Below are 19,064 nucleotides of genomic sequence, written 5' to 3' on the forward strand. Positions count from 1 at the left end.
CATCACTTTTATATTGCCCTAAAAACTGATAATATTGGGAAACACGAAACAGTTCATACTGATCCAGGCTATTATTCTCAATTATCTTTGACTCTACTATAGCCTACAGCATGACCATTACCACTACAAGGCTTTACTATTGCACGTTTTTGGCACGTAGCCTTCGTTTACCCATTAAAATTAACCAATAATAAATGTATAAATATTCAAACCACAATTTCTGAGCCAATGAAAGCTGCCAATATTTAAACCACGAATTATGGGCCAATAAAAGCTACAAATATTTAAGCTGATTCAGACCTTCAATGATCCCATTTCAGCTCATCGATAGGTTCATGCGCGATCATGAATGTTCTCATTTGAGAACATGGATTTGCTCATTTAAGAACATCGATATTTTGATTTGAGAACATCGATGCGCTCATAAACAGCTACATTTGCTCTTATTTAAGAACATGGATGTGCTCATATGGGAACATCTCGGATGTTCTTATGAGAACATCGGCCGACTTATAATAGATCTTTAGGAACGCCGATGTTCCCATATGAGAGCATTTTCCACTTTTTGGGAACATCGATGCTCTCGAATGAGAACATAAAATAGATTCTTATATGAGCACCTCGATGTTCTCATGAGAACATCAGTTGGGCCGTAGTGATTGCTATTAATGCTTTATTGTATGCTGATGATGTTGCTATTCTAGGTTCTGCTCGTGAAGTAAAACAGATGCTGACACTAGCTGAATCACATTCCCTTGCACTTGGGTATCGCTGGGCTCCTGCCAAATGTGCTATCATCAATCCACCGTCCTCCACCTCATCTACCTTTGTTGACCTGACCTTGTATGGAGAATCTCTTCCTGTTGTCGATGAATTTGTGTATCTCGGTATTCCATTTGACCGCAAGGGCATCTGCACAGCATCTATTGTCAAGAAATGTCAGCGTGGTACCATGGCTTCGATGGCTCAGCTTAACTCCATTGGATGCAATCGTTCTGGCTTCCCTCTGCTCTTCTCCACCAAGTTGTATGCTTCATTCATCAGACCTAAACTGGAATATGGTATTGGCATTGCCAATATGCGTGTTGCTGACTTCAAGGCTCTTGAAAAGGTCCAAGATACATGCCTCCGCATGATATTTGGTGGCCATCGTGCTGCTTCCACCATGGTGGTTCGACACATGACAAATCTGCCTCTGATGCGACAACGTGCTGCTATACTGGTGACTCAATTCTGCTTGCGTTCACAATTCCTCCCAGAAGATGGCCTGCTGATACTGCTCTCTGATTCTCTACCTGGTTCATCTTTGAAAAGATTAAAAAAGCAACACATGGCTGCCCGCGCGCTTGACGAAGTACCTTTTGCAAATCAACGTCACATGAAACAATGGTTCCTTGCTGAACGCCAACATTGGCACGCTGAGTTCCTGACAAAAACAGACATGGTGCTGATCCGTGCTTGCCGACCCACTATTGGCATTGATCCTGTTATGTATGTACCTGCCAGTCGTCCTTGTCGTAGTCGTCTTATTCGTTATAGAATGGGATGGCTTCCGGGTAAGCCACGACCTTGTGCATGCAATGAAGATCATACATCCCGTCGCCATCTACATGAATGCCCCACTTTGCCACCTACTTTGCTTCTGTCTCTTCCTGTTCCGCCTGCTGACTTCACCGGCACCATCATTGACCATGCTTTGAACTTGATTCCATCCTCCTCATCTCCTTCCAATTGTCCACCCTGGTGGTCTGATCTCTGTACCTTGCTGTGGCATTTTGACCAGCTCTGTAATCCCGATGGCGATTACACAACGGATCCAGTTCCAGGACAAGTGTGGGCTTCCCCGGCCTAACATGCGTCTACTGACATCCTGCTCTGTGGTGAACCGATTGTGATCTGCTTCCTCTGTTTGCCCCTCCACTGCTACACTCTTTTACGCACGATGCGAGGGAATTCATGTTGTCTTTGATCTTTCTTATTAGCCATGTGCCTCCCACCCACCACCCAGACAATTCAAATATTGCATAGCGTTCCTGAAATATTTGTCGCTCCCTGAATCCCAGAACCTTGGTTCTGACACTTACTCACATTCGCCTCCCAAGTGCTAGCAATAATGATCAAAAGATCGAATGCATTTAGCCTTTACTTTATTAATTTCTTCTTGCTTTTAATAAACACATACATTTTCGCCTGAGCTACATCCCCATGGATGCTTGAATGGCTCACTTGGTTAGAGCTTCACGCGGAAGCAGTGAGTATGCCGAGAGGTCGTGGGTTCGAATCCCACCTTCGCATCCATATTTTCCGCCTTTCTAACCTGGCATGTTACTCGGTATTTGTGCTTGCACGTTTAGGTGTGCTGCGGTGCGTCTGGCCGGTTTCTACCTTGAGTCCTGTTCGTCTCCCCCGTCTTGCGGCGTGGCCATTGCCATTCTTCCTTCTGTTTCTCCTCTTCTCTGGTGGGTTTTGATGCCGTTTTCATTACTGGTCCCCTCCCGTTAGCAGCTCCCCTCAACCTTTAATTTAAAACATGCTTTTTCCCGCCGAATCACTGTTAGTCTTGCAATTTTATGATCATACCGATTCCGCAGTTGACTACATTTGTAAATAAATAAAAAAAAAACCAATATTAAACTGAGCTACATCCCCTTGGCTACCTCTTGCATCATGATGCTGAAACTGCCTCTCTCTTGGCTTATGCTGTCTCCCCCACTCTCTCTGCTACCAAGGATCTTGAAATGTCAGAGCCTTCTGATAACTGATTGACACCTTGTTGTTAAAATCGTTTTGCTCTCTCATTCCCACTCTCATTGTTTCTGTTTCTGCTGCCTTTGTGGTAGTGTCCGTATTCACTTTGTCCTCCTTCTCTGCTTCTTTCTCGTTTGGTCTTTGTCTCTCTGCTCATTTTGCTATATGCAAATGCCTCGTTTTCTCCTTTTTTTTCTTGCTTTTTTTGTGCCACTGAGGTCTGTGGGTTTATTTTGTCTGTGCTGCTGTCTGAACATCGAGGTATCCCCAATTGCATGTCTCATACACCATAGCTTCTTATTCTCTACCCTTTTATCTCACTTGTTTTACTCCTTTTTCCTGCCTGTACTTCTTTTTTACCAGTTTAATTTTTAGTTTAGGACCTTTTTTCCCTTTTCTGGACACTTGCATGTTGTTCCTGCATGGAGATCAAACTATTAATTTAAGCTTTTTTGCTGTACGTCGCTTCTCAGGACTTGCAACTAATGATCCAAAGATCGCATGCATATAAGTCTATATTTTTTACATTGCTAATTCATTGTAATCAATAAACAACCATAAATTTTCGCCTGAGCTACATCCCCATCTCTTTCCGTTTTTCATCACTTTTTGCCACCTTACCCCGGTAAAAAGTATTTCCTCACTATAAAAGCGGTTTATCTCGACAACAAACACTCCAACTAGCCTTCAGTTGTACCAGTTTACTTGCATTTAGTCAACGTACATTGTGTTATAACTTCCAGTTTGTTGGACATCTTTTTCATATTTTATTGAATCTCCAAAGTTTGATAGAATATTTTCAGCCATGCTCAACAATAATCAGCAATCTATGGATTTGAATCAGCTCATCCAAACTGTTCAACAACAACAGCAACAACTGGTCTCTCTCACCGAGCGAGTACAGCAACATGACAATCTCCTTGCTCGCCTGGACCTTTTGGAAAAGGAAAATGGAGAATTGAAAAATCAGTTACAGGCCAAGGACCTTGCAATTGAAAAATTACAGGGCCAACTCTCATCCCGCCGCACCAATCAAGGTGCTCAATCCAGCTCTCAGGTAACACCAACCCAAGAGCTTGTTACTATTCACCAACCCGATGCTACTCAAGGTAGCTACGCATCTGCTGCCCGTAAAGGTGCCCAACATCGTGACCCTGCCCGTACTACCAAACGACGTCTTGCTGCAGGTCGTATGTTCCAAACCGCCACCACCAAAGGTCAACAAGGATACCAGTATGTGTATCTAGGCCGCTCTGGTAAAATCCTGCGCTCTGAGGTTCGTTACCAACTTCGCCGAGCTGGTATTGATACTGGCCGTGTGTTAGACATCTGTTTCCCTGCCACTGGCGTCATTGGCATCTTGCTCCACATCCAATATGTAGAGGAGTTTCTCGCCTGTATGCGCAAATGTGAAGCTGATCACATTGAAAACTTTCAACCCTTGGATCCCAACAACATTGCTGATCCCAAATATGCTGATCTTGCCATTGAAGAGCGTGAGCAATTGATCTATGAATTCACCAACACCCGTGCTCTGCAAACCCTCTCTTTCCTTCGTCCACTCAACGTTAGTGGCGTTGGCAAATACTTTGTCTCTGCTGGCTGGATCTCTCAAGAAGAGCTAGATATAGCCGTCTCTGAAGCTATCGGTCGTCTTGCCGAGAAGGAGCCCAAAAAGGCTAAATTCTTGTTCAAGCGTCAAAAGGAAGATCATGACAGCAATGGCTCTGCTATGGAACTCTAATGAGTAACATAGCTACTAGTCATACTCCCAATAACAACCCAGTCCACTCCTTTCAAGTCTCTCTCTCCCTTTGGAATGCCAATGGTCTACGTCAATCAACGGTACATGATGTTCTCCATCATGTTCAGAACACTCATGTACTGCTTGTCACTGAAACCTGGCTAACCTCTGGTTCTTTCCCTACTAACTGGTCTCAATTCCACCTCTATGGCTCTAAAGTACCTGGTGCATTTAACCGTGGTTCTGGTGGCATTACTGCCTTTGTCTCTCCTTCCTGTCCTTTCTCTGTCTCTCAACTTCCGTCTTACAATGCACACACTTTGTCCCTTAAGGTTGGCACCCTTACAGTTCATTGTGTGTATCTGCCTCCACCCTTATCTTCGGATAAGGTGCTCTCGCTTCTTCGCTCGTTACCCGTAACCAGTGATACCATCCTTTGTGGTGATTTCAATGCTCGCTTTGGATCTCTACTGGGTGATACTAATGCTAATCCTCGTGGTACCTCACTACTTCCATGGCTGGAGGAGTCCTCTTTTTCCATTCTCAATGAGTCTTTAGCATTTGGTACACCCACATTCACAACTTTTCGACGTCAACAAGAGGTTCATAGCATCATTGATCTGTTTCTTACAAACATTGGCGAGGCTGCTCTGTTACATCCTCAACTGGTGGTTGAATCTGATCTGTCTCTTGGCTCTGATCATCGGCTGATGGTACTTACTTTCGAGTATGTGCCCCCTCCTGATGATACTCTTGGTTCTGGTAGCTCTGGTGGTTTGGCCCCTAGACGGCAATGGAAGCTCTCGAAATTGAGGAAAAAGCGGCCTTTGGGCTTGCTTCGTGAATCCTTTCGATCTTCTGTTGCTCCTTTGGTTGGTTCTCTCTCTGGTTTGGTGTCTGCTCCTCCTGGTGTTTGTCCAGATATTGATGCACTCAACGATTCTTTGAATCAATGTTTGTATGAATCTCTGGATAGCTCAATTGGTGTGAAATCTGGTCGTCCTGGCCACTGGAAAAAGTACTGGACACAGGAAATTGAGGATGCTGCTCGTGAAAGAGATACTATGTATAGTAGATGGAGGTGGGCAAGTCGTTTTGCCAAAGTCGAAACATGGAATCTCTATCAAGCTGCTCACAGGCGTTTTCGTTCTCTTGTACAAGCTGCTAAGCGTCGATCGTGGAGTCAGTTTTGCTCTGATTTGGAAAAGGATTTTTCGAAAGCTACTGCCGCAATCAAGCGCATTAAAAGAAACAAGGAATGCTCTGCAACGTACAGTCATCCAGACGGTCCAACTGCCTCTGTCAACACAATGGCGTCCCATCTTGCCTCAGTCTATGATGGCTCCTTGTTGAATAATGCGTCTCGCCCTACTGCTCCCCAAGTGAACACCTCTGATTTGCCTTACGCTGTGCCTACTGATCTGTCTCTGTTTGATGCTGATATACTTGTATCTCTCATTAAGCGTTTGCCAAATGGGAAAGCTCCTGGCCCTGATCATCTGAAAGCTGAAATGCTCAAGGCTTTAGCATCTGACATTGCACCCGTATTGTCTCTGCTCTTTACACTCTGCTCTCAGTGGTCGTATACACCAGCTCTATGGCGACATGCTCAAGTCTTTCCCATTTACAAGAAAGGTGATGTATCTGATCCTGCAAACTTTCGTCCAATTTCGCTCACTTCGGTGATGCGTAAATTGTTCGAATTCTCTCTGATGCCTGCTCTCGATGAGCATTCACTGGCACTGGATGTTGCTCAAGGTGGTTTTCGCCCACAGCGTAGTCCTCTGGATCAAGCCCTCTGTTTACATGACTTGATGCACGACTACTTCCTCACCCACCATCACTATCCTGTGGTTGCTTTCCTGGACATCAAATCAGCGTATGATACGGTGGATCGTCGAGTGATTTGGGATGCTCTCTCTCGTTCCTCTCTGCCTCGTTCAGTTCTCAGTTTGCTCATCCACATGTTCGATGATGTACTCGTGTCTGTGTTGATTGCAAATCACACCTCTGTTCCCTTTTCGCCTGCTACTGGCGTATTACAGGGTTCAGTGCTCAGCCCTCACTTGTACTCTCTGTACATCAACTCTCTGCCTGCTGTTCTTCGTTCTGCTGTCAGTCGCGGTACTATGGTATCACCACCTGGGATGCCTAGTGTTTGCGTGAATAGCCTGCTCTTTGCTGATGATGTGGCCATATTTGGCTCTCGTACTGATGTGCAAACCATGTTGGATGTCGCTTCAGATCACTCGTTCTCTCTTGGCTACAGATGGAAACCATCAAAATGTGCTGTACTTTGTGCTCCTACTGCCTCTACTCGTCATCCATTGTCTCTATACGGTGAACCTCTTCCTGTGGTAGAGGAATTCACGTATCTTGGTATGCCGTTTAGATATAAAGGTCTGTATGCCCCTGGGATTCTCAATCTGCGTGCTTCTGGTGCTATCAAGACAATGGCATTGTTGAATTCGGTTGGTGTCAATCGAAATGGTTTTTCTCTGTTGCTTTGTGCTCGTTTGTATAAAAGCTTTATTCGACCCAAGCTGGAATACGGCTTAGCAATATCGCATCTCTCTTTCCGTGACTTCAAGGCTCTTGATGCTCTGCAAAATCGATTGGTTGGTATGTTTGTTGGTAGTACATGGTACAATGTTGCCAAACATTTGACCTGTATTCCCAGCATGAAGCATCGATATAACGTTCTGGCAACACGTTATGCTCTTCGTGCTGATACTCTTCCTGATGATTGCTTGTTGGTTCTGCTTCGTCGTGGCTTACTGTACACTCGTCTAGACAGATTTATTTGTCAAAACCCGTTGTATCTGACACTACCTGATCCGCCGCCATTCACCACTGCTGGTCTTACTGAAATCTTTGATTCGTATTGGCAAGATCAAGTGGATCGTCAACTTGCTACCGCTGCTGCTACTGGTGCTCAGACTCTCCTTCGTGCTTGTCGTCCATCTGTCTCTCGTCCAGATCCCATTCTCTATCTGCCTATTGGTCGATCTGCTCGTAGTCGTCTTGTGCGGTGGCGTCTTGGACGTTTCACCAATATGCGTGAAGAATGTCCGTGCACTACCGGTGAGTTTATCTCCCGAGATCACTTTCTGACATGTCGTGCTCTGGATCGTACCTTTTTTGATGCTTTGCCACCTGCTCCACCTGGTGTACATCGCATTGATCATGCTCTGAACTGTCTTCCAGACAAAGCTTCAGCTGGTCCACCGTACTTTTGGTCTGCTTTGCTCCTTTTGTTGCATGCCATTGATTGCCTTGTGCATCCTCTGGCTGTGATCCCACCAGATCCAGATCCTGGATCGCTCTGGTTTTCTGCTCATTGATGAACGTTTGTTGTTTTTGCTTTCTCGGTGCGATGCCACGGTGGTAAGTAATTATCAAAGTTCCCATCCGTTGGTCATTCCTCCAGATCAAATCAACAATACCAGTATTCATGCCGTTCCTCTGCCACTACCACACTTTCCTTTTTCCCTTTTTCTTAGTTAGTGTCCCCATAAGGGTTTTTTGTACCTGCTACTCTTTTGTTTCTAGAATTCTAGGCTAATGCTCCCATCGAGTGCCCATTGAATTCATGTATATAATAAAAATCAACGTTAAACTGAGCTACATCCCCATCTCTTTCCGTTTTTCATCACTTTTTGCCACCTTCCCCCGGTAAAAAGTATTTCCTCACTATAAAAGCGGTTTATCTCGACAACAAACACTCCAACTAGCCTTCAGTTGTACCAGTTTACTTGCATTTAGTCAACGTACATTGTGTTATAACTTCCAGTTTGTTGGACATCTTTTTCATATTTTATTGAATCTCCAAAGTTTGATAGAATATTTTCAGCCATGCTCAACAATAATCAGCAATCTATGGATTTGAATCAGCTCATCCAAACTGTTCAACAACAACAGCAACAACTGGTCTCTCTCACCGAGCGAGTACAGCAACATGACAATCTCCTTGCTCGCCTGGACCTTTTGGAAAAGGAAAATGGAGAATTGAAAAATCAGTTACAGGCCAAGGACCTTGCAATTGAAAAATTACAGGGCCAACTCTCATCCCGCCGCACCAATCAAGGTGCTCAATCCAGCTCTCAGGTAACACCAACCCAAGAGCTTGTTACTATTCACCAACCCGATGCTACTCAAGGTAGCTACGCATCTGCTGCCCGTAAAGGTGCCCAACATCGTGACCCTGCCCGTACTACCAAACGACGTCTTGCTGCAGGTCGTATGTTCCAAACCGCCACCACCAAAGGTCAACAAGGATACCAGTATGTGTATCTAGGCCGCTCTGGTAAAATCCTGCGCTCTGAGGTTCGTTACCAACTTCGCCGAGCTGGTATTGATACTGGCCGTGTGTTAGACATCTGTTTCCCTGCCACTGGCGTCATTGGCATCTTGCTCCACATCCAATATGTAGAGGAGTTTCTCGCCTGTATGCGCAAATGTGAAGCTGATCACATTGAAAACTTTCAACCCTTGGATCCCAACAACATTGCTGATCCCAAATATGCTGATCTTGCCATTGAAGAGCGTGAGCAATTGATCTATGAATTCACCAACACCCGTGCTCTGCAAACCCTCTCTTTCCTTCGTCCACTCAACGTTAGTGGCGTTGGCAAATACTTTGTCTCTGCTGGCTGGATCTCTCAAGAAGAGCTAGATATAGCCGTCTCTGAAGCTATCGGTCGTCTTGCCGAGAAGGAGCCCAAAAAGGCTAAATTCTTGTTCAAGCGTCAAAAGGAAGATCATGACAGCAATGGCTCTGCTATGGAACTCTAATGAGTAACATAGCTACTAGTCATACTCCCAATAACAACCCAGTCCACTCCTTTCAAGTCTCTCTCTCCCTTTGGAATGCCAATGGTCTACGTCAATCAACGGTACATGATGTTCTCCATCATGTTCAGAACACTCATGTACTGCTTGTCACTGAAACCTGGCTAACCTCTGGTTCTTTCCCTACTAACTGGTCTCAATTCCACCTCTATGGCTCTAAAGTACCTGGTGCATTTAACCGTGGTTCTGGTGGCATTACTGCCTTTGTCTCTCCTTCCTGTCCTTTCTCTGTCTCTCAACTTCCGTCTTACAATGCACACACTTTGTCCCTTAAGGTTGGCACCCTTACAGTTCATTGTGTGTATCTGCCTCCACCCTTATCTTCGGATAAGGTGCTCTCGCTTCTTCGCTCGTTACCCGTAACCAGTGATACCATCCTTTGTGGTGATTTCAATGCTCGCTTTGGATCTCTACTGGGTGATACTAATGCTAATCCTCGTGGTACCTCACTACTTCCATGGCTGGAGGAGTCCTCTTTTTCCATTCTCAATGAGTCTTTAGCATTTGGTACACCCACATTCACAACTTTTCGACGTCAACAAGAGGTTCATAGCATCATTGATCTGTTTCTTACAAACATTGGCGAGGCTGCTCTGTTACATCCTCAACTGGTGGTTGAATCTGATCTGTCTCTTGGCTCTGATCATCGGCTGATGGTACTTACTTTCGAGTATGTGCCCCCTCCTGATGATACTCTTGGTTCTGGTAGCTCTGGTGGTTTGGCCCCTAGACGGCAATGGAAGCTCTCGAAATTGAGGAAAAAGCGGCCTTTGGGCTTGCTTCGTGAATCCTTTCGATCTTCTGTTGCTCCTTTGGTTGGTTCTCTCTCTGGTTTGGTGTCTGCTCCTCCTGGTGTTTGTCCAGATATTGATGCACTCAACGATTCTTTGAATCAATGTTTGTATGAATCTCTGGATAGCTCAATTGGTGTGAAATCTGGTCGTCCTGGCCACTGGAAAAAGTACTGGACACAGGAAATTGAGGATGCTGCTCGTGAAAGAGATACTATGTATAGTAGATGGAGGTGGGCAAGTCGTTTTGCCAAAGTCGAAACATGGAATCTCTATCAAGCTGCTCACAGGCGTTTTCGTTCTCTTGTACAAGCTGCTAAGCGTCGATCGTGGAGTCAGTTTTGCTCTGATTTGGAAAAGGATTTTTCGAAAGCTACTGCCGCAATCAAGCGCATTAAAAGAAACAAGGAATGCTCTGCAACGTACAGTCATCCAGACGGTCCAACTGCCTCTGTCAACACAATGGCGTCCCATCTTGCCTCAGTCTATGATGGCTCCTTGTTGAATAATGCGTCTCGCCCTACTGCTCCCCAAGTGAACACCTCTGATTTGCCTTACGCTGTGCCTACTGATCTGTCTCTGTTTGATGCTGATATACTTGTATCTCTCATTAAGCGTTTGCCAAATGGGAAAGCTCCTGGCCCTGATCATCTGAAAGCTGAAATGCTCAAGGCTTTAGCATCTGACATTGCACCCGTATTGTCTCTGCTCTTTACACTCTGCTCTCAGTGGTCGTATACACCAGCTCTATGGCGACATGCTCAAGTCTTTCCCATTTACAAGAAAGGTGATGTATCTGATCCTGCAAACTTTCGTCCAATTTCGCTCACTTCGGTGATGCGTAAATTGTTCGAATTCTCTCTGATGCCTGCTCTCGATGAGCATTCACTGGCACTGGATGTTGCTCAAGGTGGTTTTCGCCCACAGCGTAGTCCTCTGGATCAAGCCCTCTGTTTACATGACTTGATGCACGACTACTTCCTCACCCACCATCACTATCCTGTGGTTGCTTTCCTGGACATCAAATCAGCGTATGATACGGTGGATCGTCGAGTGATTTGGGATGCTCTCTCTCGTTCCTCTCTGCCTCGTTCAGTTCTCAGTTTGCTCATCCACATGTTCGATGATGTACTCGTGTCTGTGTTGATTGCAAATCACACCTCTGTTCCCTTTTCGCCTGCTACTGGCGTATTACAGGGTTCAGTGCTCAGCCCTCACTTGTACTCTCTGTACATCAACTCTCTGCCTGCTGTTCTTCGTTCTGCTGTCAGTCGCGGTACTATGGTATCACCACCTGGGATGCCTAGTGTTTGCGTGAATAGCCTGCTCTTTGCTGATGATGTGGCCATATTTGGCTCTCGTACTGATGTGCAAACCATGTTGGATGTCGCTTCAGATCACTCGTTCTCTCTTGGCTACAGATGGAAACCATCAAAATGTGCTGTACTTTGTGCTCCTACTGCCTCTACTCGTCATCCATTGTCTCTATACGGTGAACCTCTTCCTGTGGTAGAGGAATTCACGTATCTTGGTATGCCGTTTAGATATAAAGGTCTGTATGCCCCTGGGATTCTCAATCTGCGTGCTTCTGGTGCTATCAAGACAATGGCATTGTTGAATTCGGTTGGTGTCAATCGAAATGGTTTTTCTCTGTTGCTTTGTGCTCGTTTGTATAAAAGCTTTATTCGACCCAAGCTGGAATACGGCTTAGCAATATCGCATCTCTCTTTCCGTGACTTCAAGGCTCTTGATGCTCTGCAAAATCGATTGGTTGGTATGTTTGTTGGTAGTACATGGTACAATGTTGCCAAACATTTGACCTGTATTCCCAGCATGAAGCATCGATATAACGTTCTGGCAACACGTTATGCTCTTCGTGCTGATACTCTTCCTGATGATTGCTTGTTGGTTCTGCTTCGTCGTGGCTTACTGTACACTCGTCTAGACAGATTTATTTGTCAAAACCCGTTGTATCTGACACTACCTGATCCGCCGCCATTCACCACTGCTGGTCTTACTGAAATCTTTGATTCGTATTGGCAAGATCAAGTGGATCGTCAACTTGCTACCGCTGCTGCTACTGGTGCTCAGACTCTCCTTCGTGCTTGTCGTCCATCTGTCTCTCGTCCAGATCCCATTCTCTATCTGCCTATTGGTCGATCTGCTCGTAGTCGTCTTGTGCGGTGGCGTCTTGGACGTTTCACCAATATGCGTGAAGAATGTCCGTGCACTACCGGTGAGTTTATCTCCCGAGATCACTTTCTGACATGTCGTGCTCTGGATCGTACCTTTTTTGATGCTTTGCCACCTGCTCCACCTGGTGTACATCGCATTGATCATGCTCTGAACTGTCTTCCAGACAAAGCTTCAGCTGGTCCACCGTACTTTTGGTCTGCTTTGCTCCTTTTGTTGCATGCCATTGATTGCCTTGTGCATCCTCTGGCTGTGATCCCACCAGATCCAGATCCTGGATCGCTCTGGTTTTCTGCTCATTGATGAACGTTTGTTGTTTTTGCTTTCTCGGTGCGATGCCACGGTGGTAAGTAATTATCAAAGTTCCCATCCGTTGGTCATTCCTCCAGATCAAATCAACAATACCAGTATTCATGCCGTTCCTCTGCCACTACCACACTTTCCTTTTTCCCTTTTTCTTAGTTAGTGTCCCCATAAGGGTTTTTTGTACCTGCTACTCTTTTGTTTCTAGAATTCTAGGCTAATGCTCCCATCGAGTGCCCATTGAATTCATGTATATAATAAAAATCAACGTTAAACTGAGCTACATCCCCATCTCTTTCCGTTTTTCATCACTTTTTGCCACCTTCCCCCGGTAAAAAGTATTTCCTCACTATAAAAGCGGTTTATCTCGACAACAAACACTCCAACTAGCCTTCAGTTGTACCAGTTTACTTGCATTTAGTCAACGTACATTGTGTTATAACTTCCAGTTTGTTGGACATCTTTTTCATATTTTATTGAATCTCCAAAGTTTGATAGAATATTTTCAGCCATGCTCAACAATAATCAGCAATCTATGGATTTGAATCAGCTCATCCAAACTGTTCAACAACAACAGCAACAACTGGTCTCTCTCACCGAGCGAGTACAGCAACATGACAATCTCCTTGCTCGCCTGGACCTTTTGGAAAAGGAAAATGGAGAATTGAAAAATCAGTTACAGGCCAAGGACCTTGCAATTGAAAAATTACAGGGCCAACTCTCATCCCGCCGCACCAATCAAGGTGCTCAATCCAGCTCTCAGGTAACACCAACCCAAGAGCTTGTTACTATTCACCAACCCGATGCTACTCAAGGTAGCTACGCATCTGCTGCCCGTAAAGGTGCCCAACATCGTGACCCTGCCCGTACTACCAAACGACGTCTTGCTGCAGGTCGTATGTTCCAAACCGCCACCACCAAAGGTCAACAAGGATACCAGTATGTGTATCTAGGCCGCTCTGGTAAAATCCTGCGCTCTGAGGTTCGTTACCAACTTCGCCGAGCTGGTATTGATACTGGCCGTGTGTTAGACATCTGTTTCCCTGCCACTGGCGTCATTGGCATCTTGCTCCACATCCAATATGTAGAGGAGTTTCTCGCCTGTATGCGCAAATGTGAAGCTGATCACATTGAAAACTTTCAACCCTTGGATCCCAACAACATTGCTGATCCCAAATATGCTGATCTTGCCATTGAAGAGCGTGAGCAATTGATCTATGAATTCACCAACACCCGTGCTCTGCAAACCCTCTCTTTCCTTCGTCCACTCAACGTTAGTGGCGTTGGCAAATACTTTGTCTCTGCTGGCTGGATCTCTCAAGAAGAGCTAGATATAGCCGTCTCTGAAGCTATCGGTCGTCTTGCCGAGAAGGAGCCCAAAAAGGCTAAATTCTTGTTCAAGCGTCAAAAGGAAGATCATGACAGCAATGGCTCTGCTATGGAACTCTAATGAGTAACATAGCTACTAGTCATACTCCCAATAACAACCCAGTCCACTCCTTTCAAGTCTCTCTCTCCCTTTGGAATGCCAATGGTCTACGTCAATCAACGGTACATGATGTTCTCCATCATGTTCAGAACACTCATGTACTGCTTGTCACTGAAACCTGGCTAACCTCTGGTTCTTTCCCTACTAACTGGTCTCAATTCCACCTCTATGGCTCTAAAGTACCTGGTGCATTTAACCGTGGTTCTGGTGGCATTACTGCCTTTGTCTCTCCTTCCTGTCCTTTCTCTGTCTCTCAACTTCCGTCTTACAATGCACACACTTTGTCCCTTAAGGTTGGCACCCTTACAGTTCATTGTGTGTATCTGCCTCCACCCTTATCTTCGGATAAGGTGCTCTCGCTTCTTCGCTCGTTACCCGTAACCAGTGATACCATCCTTTGTGGTGATTTCAATGCTCGCTTTGGATCTCTACTGGGTGATACTAATGCTAATCCTCGTGGTACCTCACTACTTCCATGGCTGGAGGAGTCCTCTTTTTCCATTCTCAATGAGTCTTTAGCATTTGGTACACCCACATTCACAACTTTTCGACGTCAACAAGAGGTTCATAGCATCATTGATCTGTTTCTTACAAACATTGGCGAGGCTGCTCTGTTACATCCTCAACTGGTGGTTGAATCTGATCTGTCTCTTGGCTCTGATCATCGGCTGATGGTACTTACTTTCGAGTATGTGCCCCCTCCTGATGATACTCTTGGTTCTGGTAGCTCTGGTGGTTTGGCCCCTAGACGGCAATGGAAGCTCTCGAAATTGAGGAAAAAGCGGCCTTTGGGCTTGCTTCGTGAATCCTTTCGATCTTCTGTTGCTCCTTTGGTTGGTTCTCTCTCTGGTTTGGTGTCTGCTCCTCCTGGTGTTTGTCCAGATATTGATGCACTCAACGATTCTTTGAATCAATGTTTGTATGAATCTCTGGATAGCTCAATTGGTGTGAAATCTGGTCGTCCTGGCCACTGGAAAAAGTACTGGACACAGGAAATTGAGGATGCTGCTCGTGAAAGAGATACTATGTATAGTAGATGGAGGTGGGCAAGTCGTTTTGCCAAAGTCGAAACATGGAATCTCTATCAAGCTGCTCACAGGCGTTTTCGTTCTCTTGTACAAGCTGCTAAGCGTCGATCGTGGAGTCAGTTTTGCTCTGATTTGGAAAAGGATTTTTCGAAAGCTACTGCCGCAATCAAGCGCATTAAAAGAAACAAGGAATGCTCTGCAACGTACAGTCATCCAGACGGTCCAACTGCCTCTGTCAACACAATGGCGTCCCATCTTGCCTCAGTCTATGATGGCTCCTTGTTGAATAATGCGTCTCGCCCTACTGCTCCCCAAGTGAACACCTCTGATTTGCCTTACGCTGTGCCTACTGATCTGTCTCTGTTTGATGCTGATATACTTGTATCTCTCATTAAGCGTTTGCCAAATGGGAAAGCTCCTGGCCCTGATCATCTGAAAGCTGAAATGCTCAAGGCTTTAGCATCTGACATTGCACCCGTATTGTCTCTGCTCTTTACACTCTGCTCTCAGTGGTCGTATACACCAGCTCTATGGCGACATGCTCAAGTCTTTCCCATTTACAAGAAAGGTGATGTATCTGATCCTGCAAACTTTCGTCCAATTTCGCTCACTTCGGTGATGCGTAAATTGTTCGAATTCTCTCTGATGCCTGCTCTCGATGAGCATTCACTGGCACTGGATGTTGCTCAAGGTGGTTTTCGCCCACAGCGTAGTCCTCTGGATCAAGCCCTCTGTTTACATGACTTGATGCACGACTACTTCCTCACCCACCATCACTATCCTGTGGTTGCTTTCCTGGACATCAAATCAGCGTATGATACGGTGGATCGTCGAGTGATTTGGGATGCTCTCTCTCGTTCCTCTCTGCCTCGTTCAGTTCTCAGTTTGCTCATCCACATGTTCGATGATGTACTCGTGTCTGTGTTGATTGCAAATCACACCTCTGTTCCCTTTTCGCCTGCTACTGGCGTATTACAGGGTTCAGTGCTCAGCCCTCACTTGTACTCTCTGTACATCAACTCTCTGCCTGCTGTTCTTCGTTCTGCTGTCAGTCGCGGTACTATGGTATCACCACCTGGGATGCCTAGTGTTTGCGTGAATAGCCTGCTCTTTGCTGATGATGTGGCCATATTTGGCTCTCGTACTGATGTGCAAACCATGTTGGATGTCGCTTCAGATCACTCGTTCTCTCTTGGCTACAGATGGAAACCATCAAAATGTGCTGTACTTTGTGCTCCTACTGCCTCTACTCGTCATCCATTGTCTCTATACGGTGAACCTCTTCCTGTGGTAGAGGAATTCACGTATCTTGGTATGCCGTTTAGATATAAAGGTCTGTATGCCCCTGGGATTCTCAATCTGCGTGCTTCTGGTGCTATCAAGACAATGGCATTGTTGAATTCGGTTGGTGTCAATCGAAATGGTTTTTCTCTGTTGCTTTGTGCTCGTTTGTATAAAAGCTTTATTCGACCCAAGCTGGAATACGGCTTAGCAATATCGCATCTCTCTTTCCGTGACTTCAAGGCTCTTGATGCTCTGCAAAATCGATTGGTTGGTATGTTTGTTGGTAGTACATGGTACAATGTTGCCAAACATTTGACCTGTATTCCCAGCATGAAGCATCGATATAACGTTCTGGCAACACGTTATGCTCTTCGTGCTGATACTCTTCCTGATGATTGCTTGTTGGTTCTGCTTCGTCGTGGCTTACTGTACACTCGTCTAGACAGATTTATTTGTCAAAACCCGTTGTATCTGACACTACCTGATCCGCCGCCATTCACCACTGCTGGTCTTACTGAAATCTTTGATTCGTATTGGCAAGATCAAGTGGATCGTCAACTTGCTACCGCTGCTGCTACTGGTGCTCAGACTCTCCTTCGTGCTTGTCGTCCATCTGTCTCTCGTCCAGATCCCATTCTCTATCTGCCTATTGGTCGATCTGCTCGTAGTCGTCTTGTGCGGTGGCGTCTTGGACGTTTCACCAATATGCGTGAAGAATGTCCGTGCACTACCGGTGAGTTTATCTCCCGAGATCACTTTCTGACATGTCGTGCTCTGGATCGTACCTTTTTTGATGCTTTGCCACCTGCTCCACCTGGTGTACATCGCATTGATCATGCTCTGAACTGTCTTCCAGACAAAGCTTCAGCTGGTCCACCGTACTTTTGGTCTGCTTTGCTCCTTTTGTTGCATGCCATTGATTGCCTTGTGCATCCTCTGGCTGTGATCCCACCAGATCCAGATCCTGGATCGCTCTGGTTTTCTGCTCATTGATGAACGTTTGTTGTTTTTGCTTTCTCGGTGCGATGCCACGGTGGTAAGTAATTATCAAAGTTCCCATCCGTTGGTCATTCCTCCAGATCAAATCAACAATACCAGTATTCATGCCGTTCCTCTGCCACTACCACACTTTCCTTTTTCCCTTTTTCTTAGTTAGTGTCCCCATAAGGGTTTTTTGTACCTGCTACTCTTTTGTTTCTAGAATTCTAGGCTAATGCTCCCATCGAGTGCCCATTGAATTCATGTATATAATAAAAATCAACGTTAAACTGAGCTACATCCCCATCTCTTTCCGTTTTTCATCACTTTTTGCCACCTTCCCCCGGTAAAAAGTATTTCCTCACTATAAAAGCGGTTTATCTCGACAACAAACACTCCAACTAGCCTTCAGTTGTACCAGTTTACTTGCATTTAGTCAACGTACATTGTGTTATAACTTCCAGTTTGTTGGACATCTTTTTCATATTTTATTGAATCTCCAAAGTTTGATAGAATATTTTCAGCCATGCTCAACAATAATCAGCAATCTATGGATTTGAATCAGCTCATCCAAACTGTTCAACAACAACAGCAACAACTGGTCTCTCTCACCGAGCGAGTACAGCAACATGACAATCTCCTTGCTCGCCTGGACCTTTTGGAAAAGGAAAATGGAGAATTGAAAAATCAGTTACAGGCCAAGGACCTTGCAATTGAAAAATTACAGGGCCAACTCTCATCCCGCCGCACCAATCAAGGTGCTCAATCCAGCTCTCAGGTAACACCAACCCAAGAGCTTGTTACTATTCACCAACCCGATGCTACTCAAGGTAGCTACGCATCTGCTGCCCGTAAAGGTGCCCAACATCGTGACCCTGCCCGTACTACCAAACGACGTCTTGCTGCAGGTCGTATGTTCCAAACCGCCACCACCAAAGGTCAACAAGGATACCAGTATGTGTATCTAGGCCGCTCTGGTAAAATCCTGCGCTCTGAGGTTCGTTACCAACTTCGCCGAGCTGGTATTGATACTGGCCGTGTGTTAGACATCTGTTTCCCTGCCACTGGCGTCATTGGCATCTTGCTCCACATCCAATATGTAGAGGAGTTTCTCGCCTGTATGCGCAAATGTGAAGCTGATCACATTGAAAACTTTCAACCCTTGGATCCCAACAACATTGCTGATCCCAAATATGCTGATCTTGCCATTGAAGAGCGTGAGCAATTGATCTATGAATTCACCAACACCCGTGCTCTGCAAACCCTCTCTTTCCTTCGTCCACTCAACGTTAGTGGCGTTGGCAAATACTTTGTCTCTGCTGGCTGGATCTCTCAAGAAGAGCTAGATATAGCCGTCTCTGAAGCTATCGGTCGTCTTGCCGAGAAGGAGCCCAAAAAGGCTAAATTCTTGTTCAAGCGTCAAAAGGAAGATCATGACAGCAATGGCTCTGCTATGGAACTCTAATGAGTAACATAGCTACTAGTCATACTCCCAATAACAACCCAGTCCACTCCTTTCAAGTCTCTCTCTCCCTTTGGAATGCCAATGGTCTACGTCAATCAACGGTACATGATGTTCTCCATCATGTTCAGAACACTCATGTACTGCTTGTCACTGAAACCTGGCTAACCTCTGGTTCTTTCCCTACTAACTG

General features: G+C 45.5%; 5 protein-coding genes across 5 annotated transcripts; all 5 read left to right on the forward strand.

Annotated features, from left to right (window-relative positions):
- Positions 1–727: 727 nt before the first annotated feature.
- On the forward strand, positions 728–1,852 carry ATC70_012103 (uncharacterized protein; the record flags this gene model as incomplete). Its single annotated transcript, XM_064831285.1, has 1 exon — positions 728–1,852. The coding sequence occupies one exon, from the start codon at positions 728–730 to the stop codon at positions 1,850–1,852; it is 1,125 nt and encodes a 374-aa protein (XP_064688153.1).
- Positions 1,853–3,553: 1,701 nt separating this feature from the next.
- ADE13 (adenylosuccinase ade13) lies at positions 3,554–7,836 on the forward strand (the record flags this gene model as incomplete). Its single annotated transcript, XM_064831286.1, has 2 exons — positions 3,554–4,445; positions 4,505–7,836. The coding sequence occupies 2 exons, from the start codon at positions 3,554–3,556 to the stop codon at positions 7,834–7,836; spliced, it is 4,224 nt and encodes a 1,407-aa protein (XP_064688154.1).
- A 511-nt stretch (positions 7,837–8,347) lies between these two features.
- Positions 8,348–12,630, forward strand: ATC70_012105 (Phosphate:H+ symporter; the record flags this gene model as incomplete). The annotated part of the gene is made up of 2 exons (XM_064831287.1): positions 8,348–9,239; positions 9,299–12,630. The coding sequence occupies 2 exons, from the start codon at positions 8,348–8,350 to the stop codon at positions 12,628–12,630; spliced, it is 4,224 nt and encodes a 1,407-aa protein (XP_064688155.1).
- A 511-nt stretch (positions 12,631–13,141) lies between these two features.
- Positions 13,142–17,424, forward strand: USV1_5 (Up in starvation; the record flags this gene model as incomplete). The annotated part of the gene is made up of 2 exons (XM_064831288.1): positions 13,142–14,033; positions 14,093–17,424. The coding sequence occupies 2 exons, from the start codon at positions 13,142–13,144 to the stop codon at positions 17,422–17,424; spliced, it is 4,224 nt and encodes a 1,407-aa protein (XP_064688156.1).
- Positions 17,425–17,935: 511 nt separating this feature from the next.
- On the forward strand, positions 17,936–18,874 carry ATC70_012107 (uncharacterized protein; the record flags this gene model as incomplete). The annotated part of the gene is made up of 1 exon (XM_064831289.1): positions 17,936–18,874. The coding sequence occupies one exon, from the start codon at positions 17,936–17,938 to the stop codon at positions 18,872–18,874; it is 939 nt and encodes a 312-aa protein (XP_064688157.1).
- Between the last annotated feature and the right edge of the window lie 190 nt (positions 18,875–19,064).

Source organism: Mucor velutinosus, assembly GCF_035048745.1.
Source record: "Mucor velutinosus strain NIH1002 chromosome Unknown tig00001567, whole genome shotgun sequence".
Classification (NCBI taxonomy): Eukaryota; Fungi; Mucoromycota; class Mucoromycetes; order Mucorales; family Mucoraceae; genus Mucor; species Mucor velutinosus.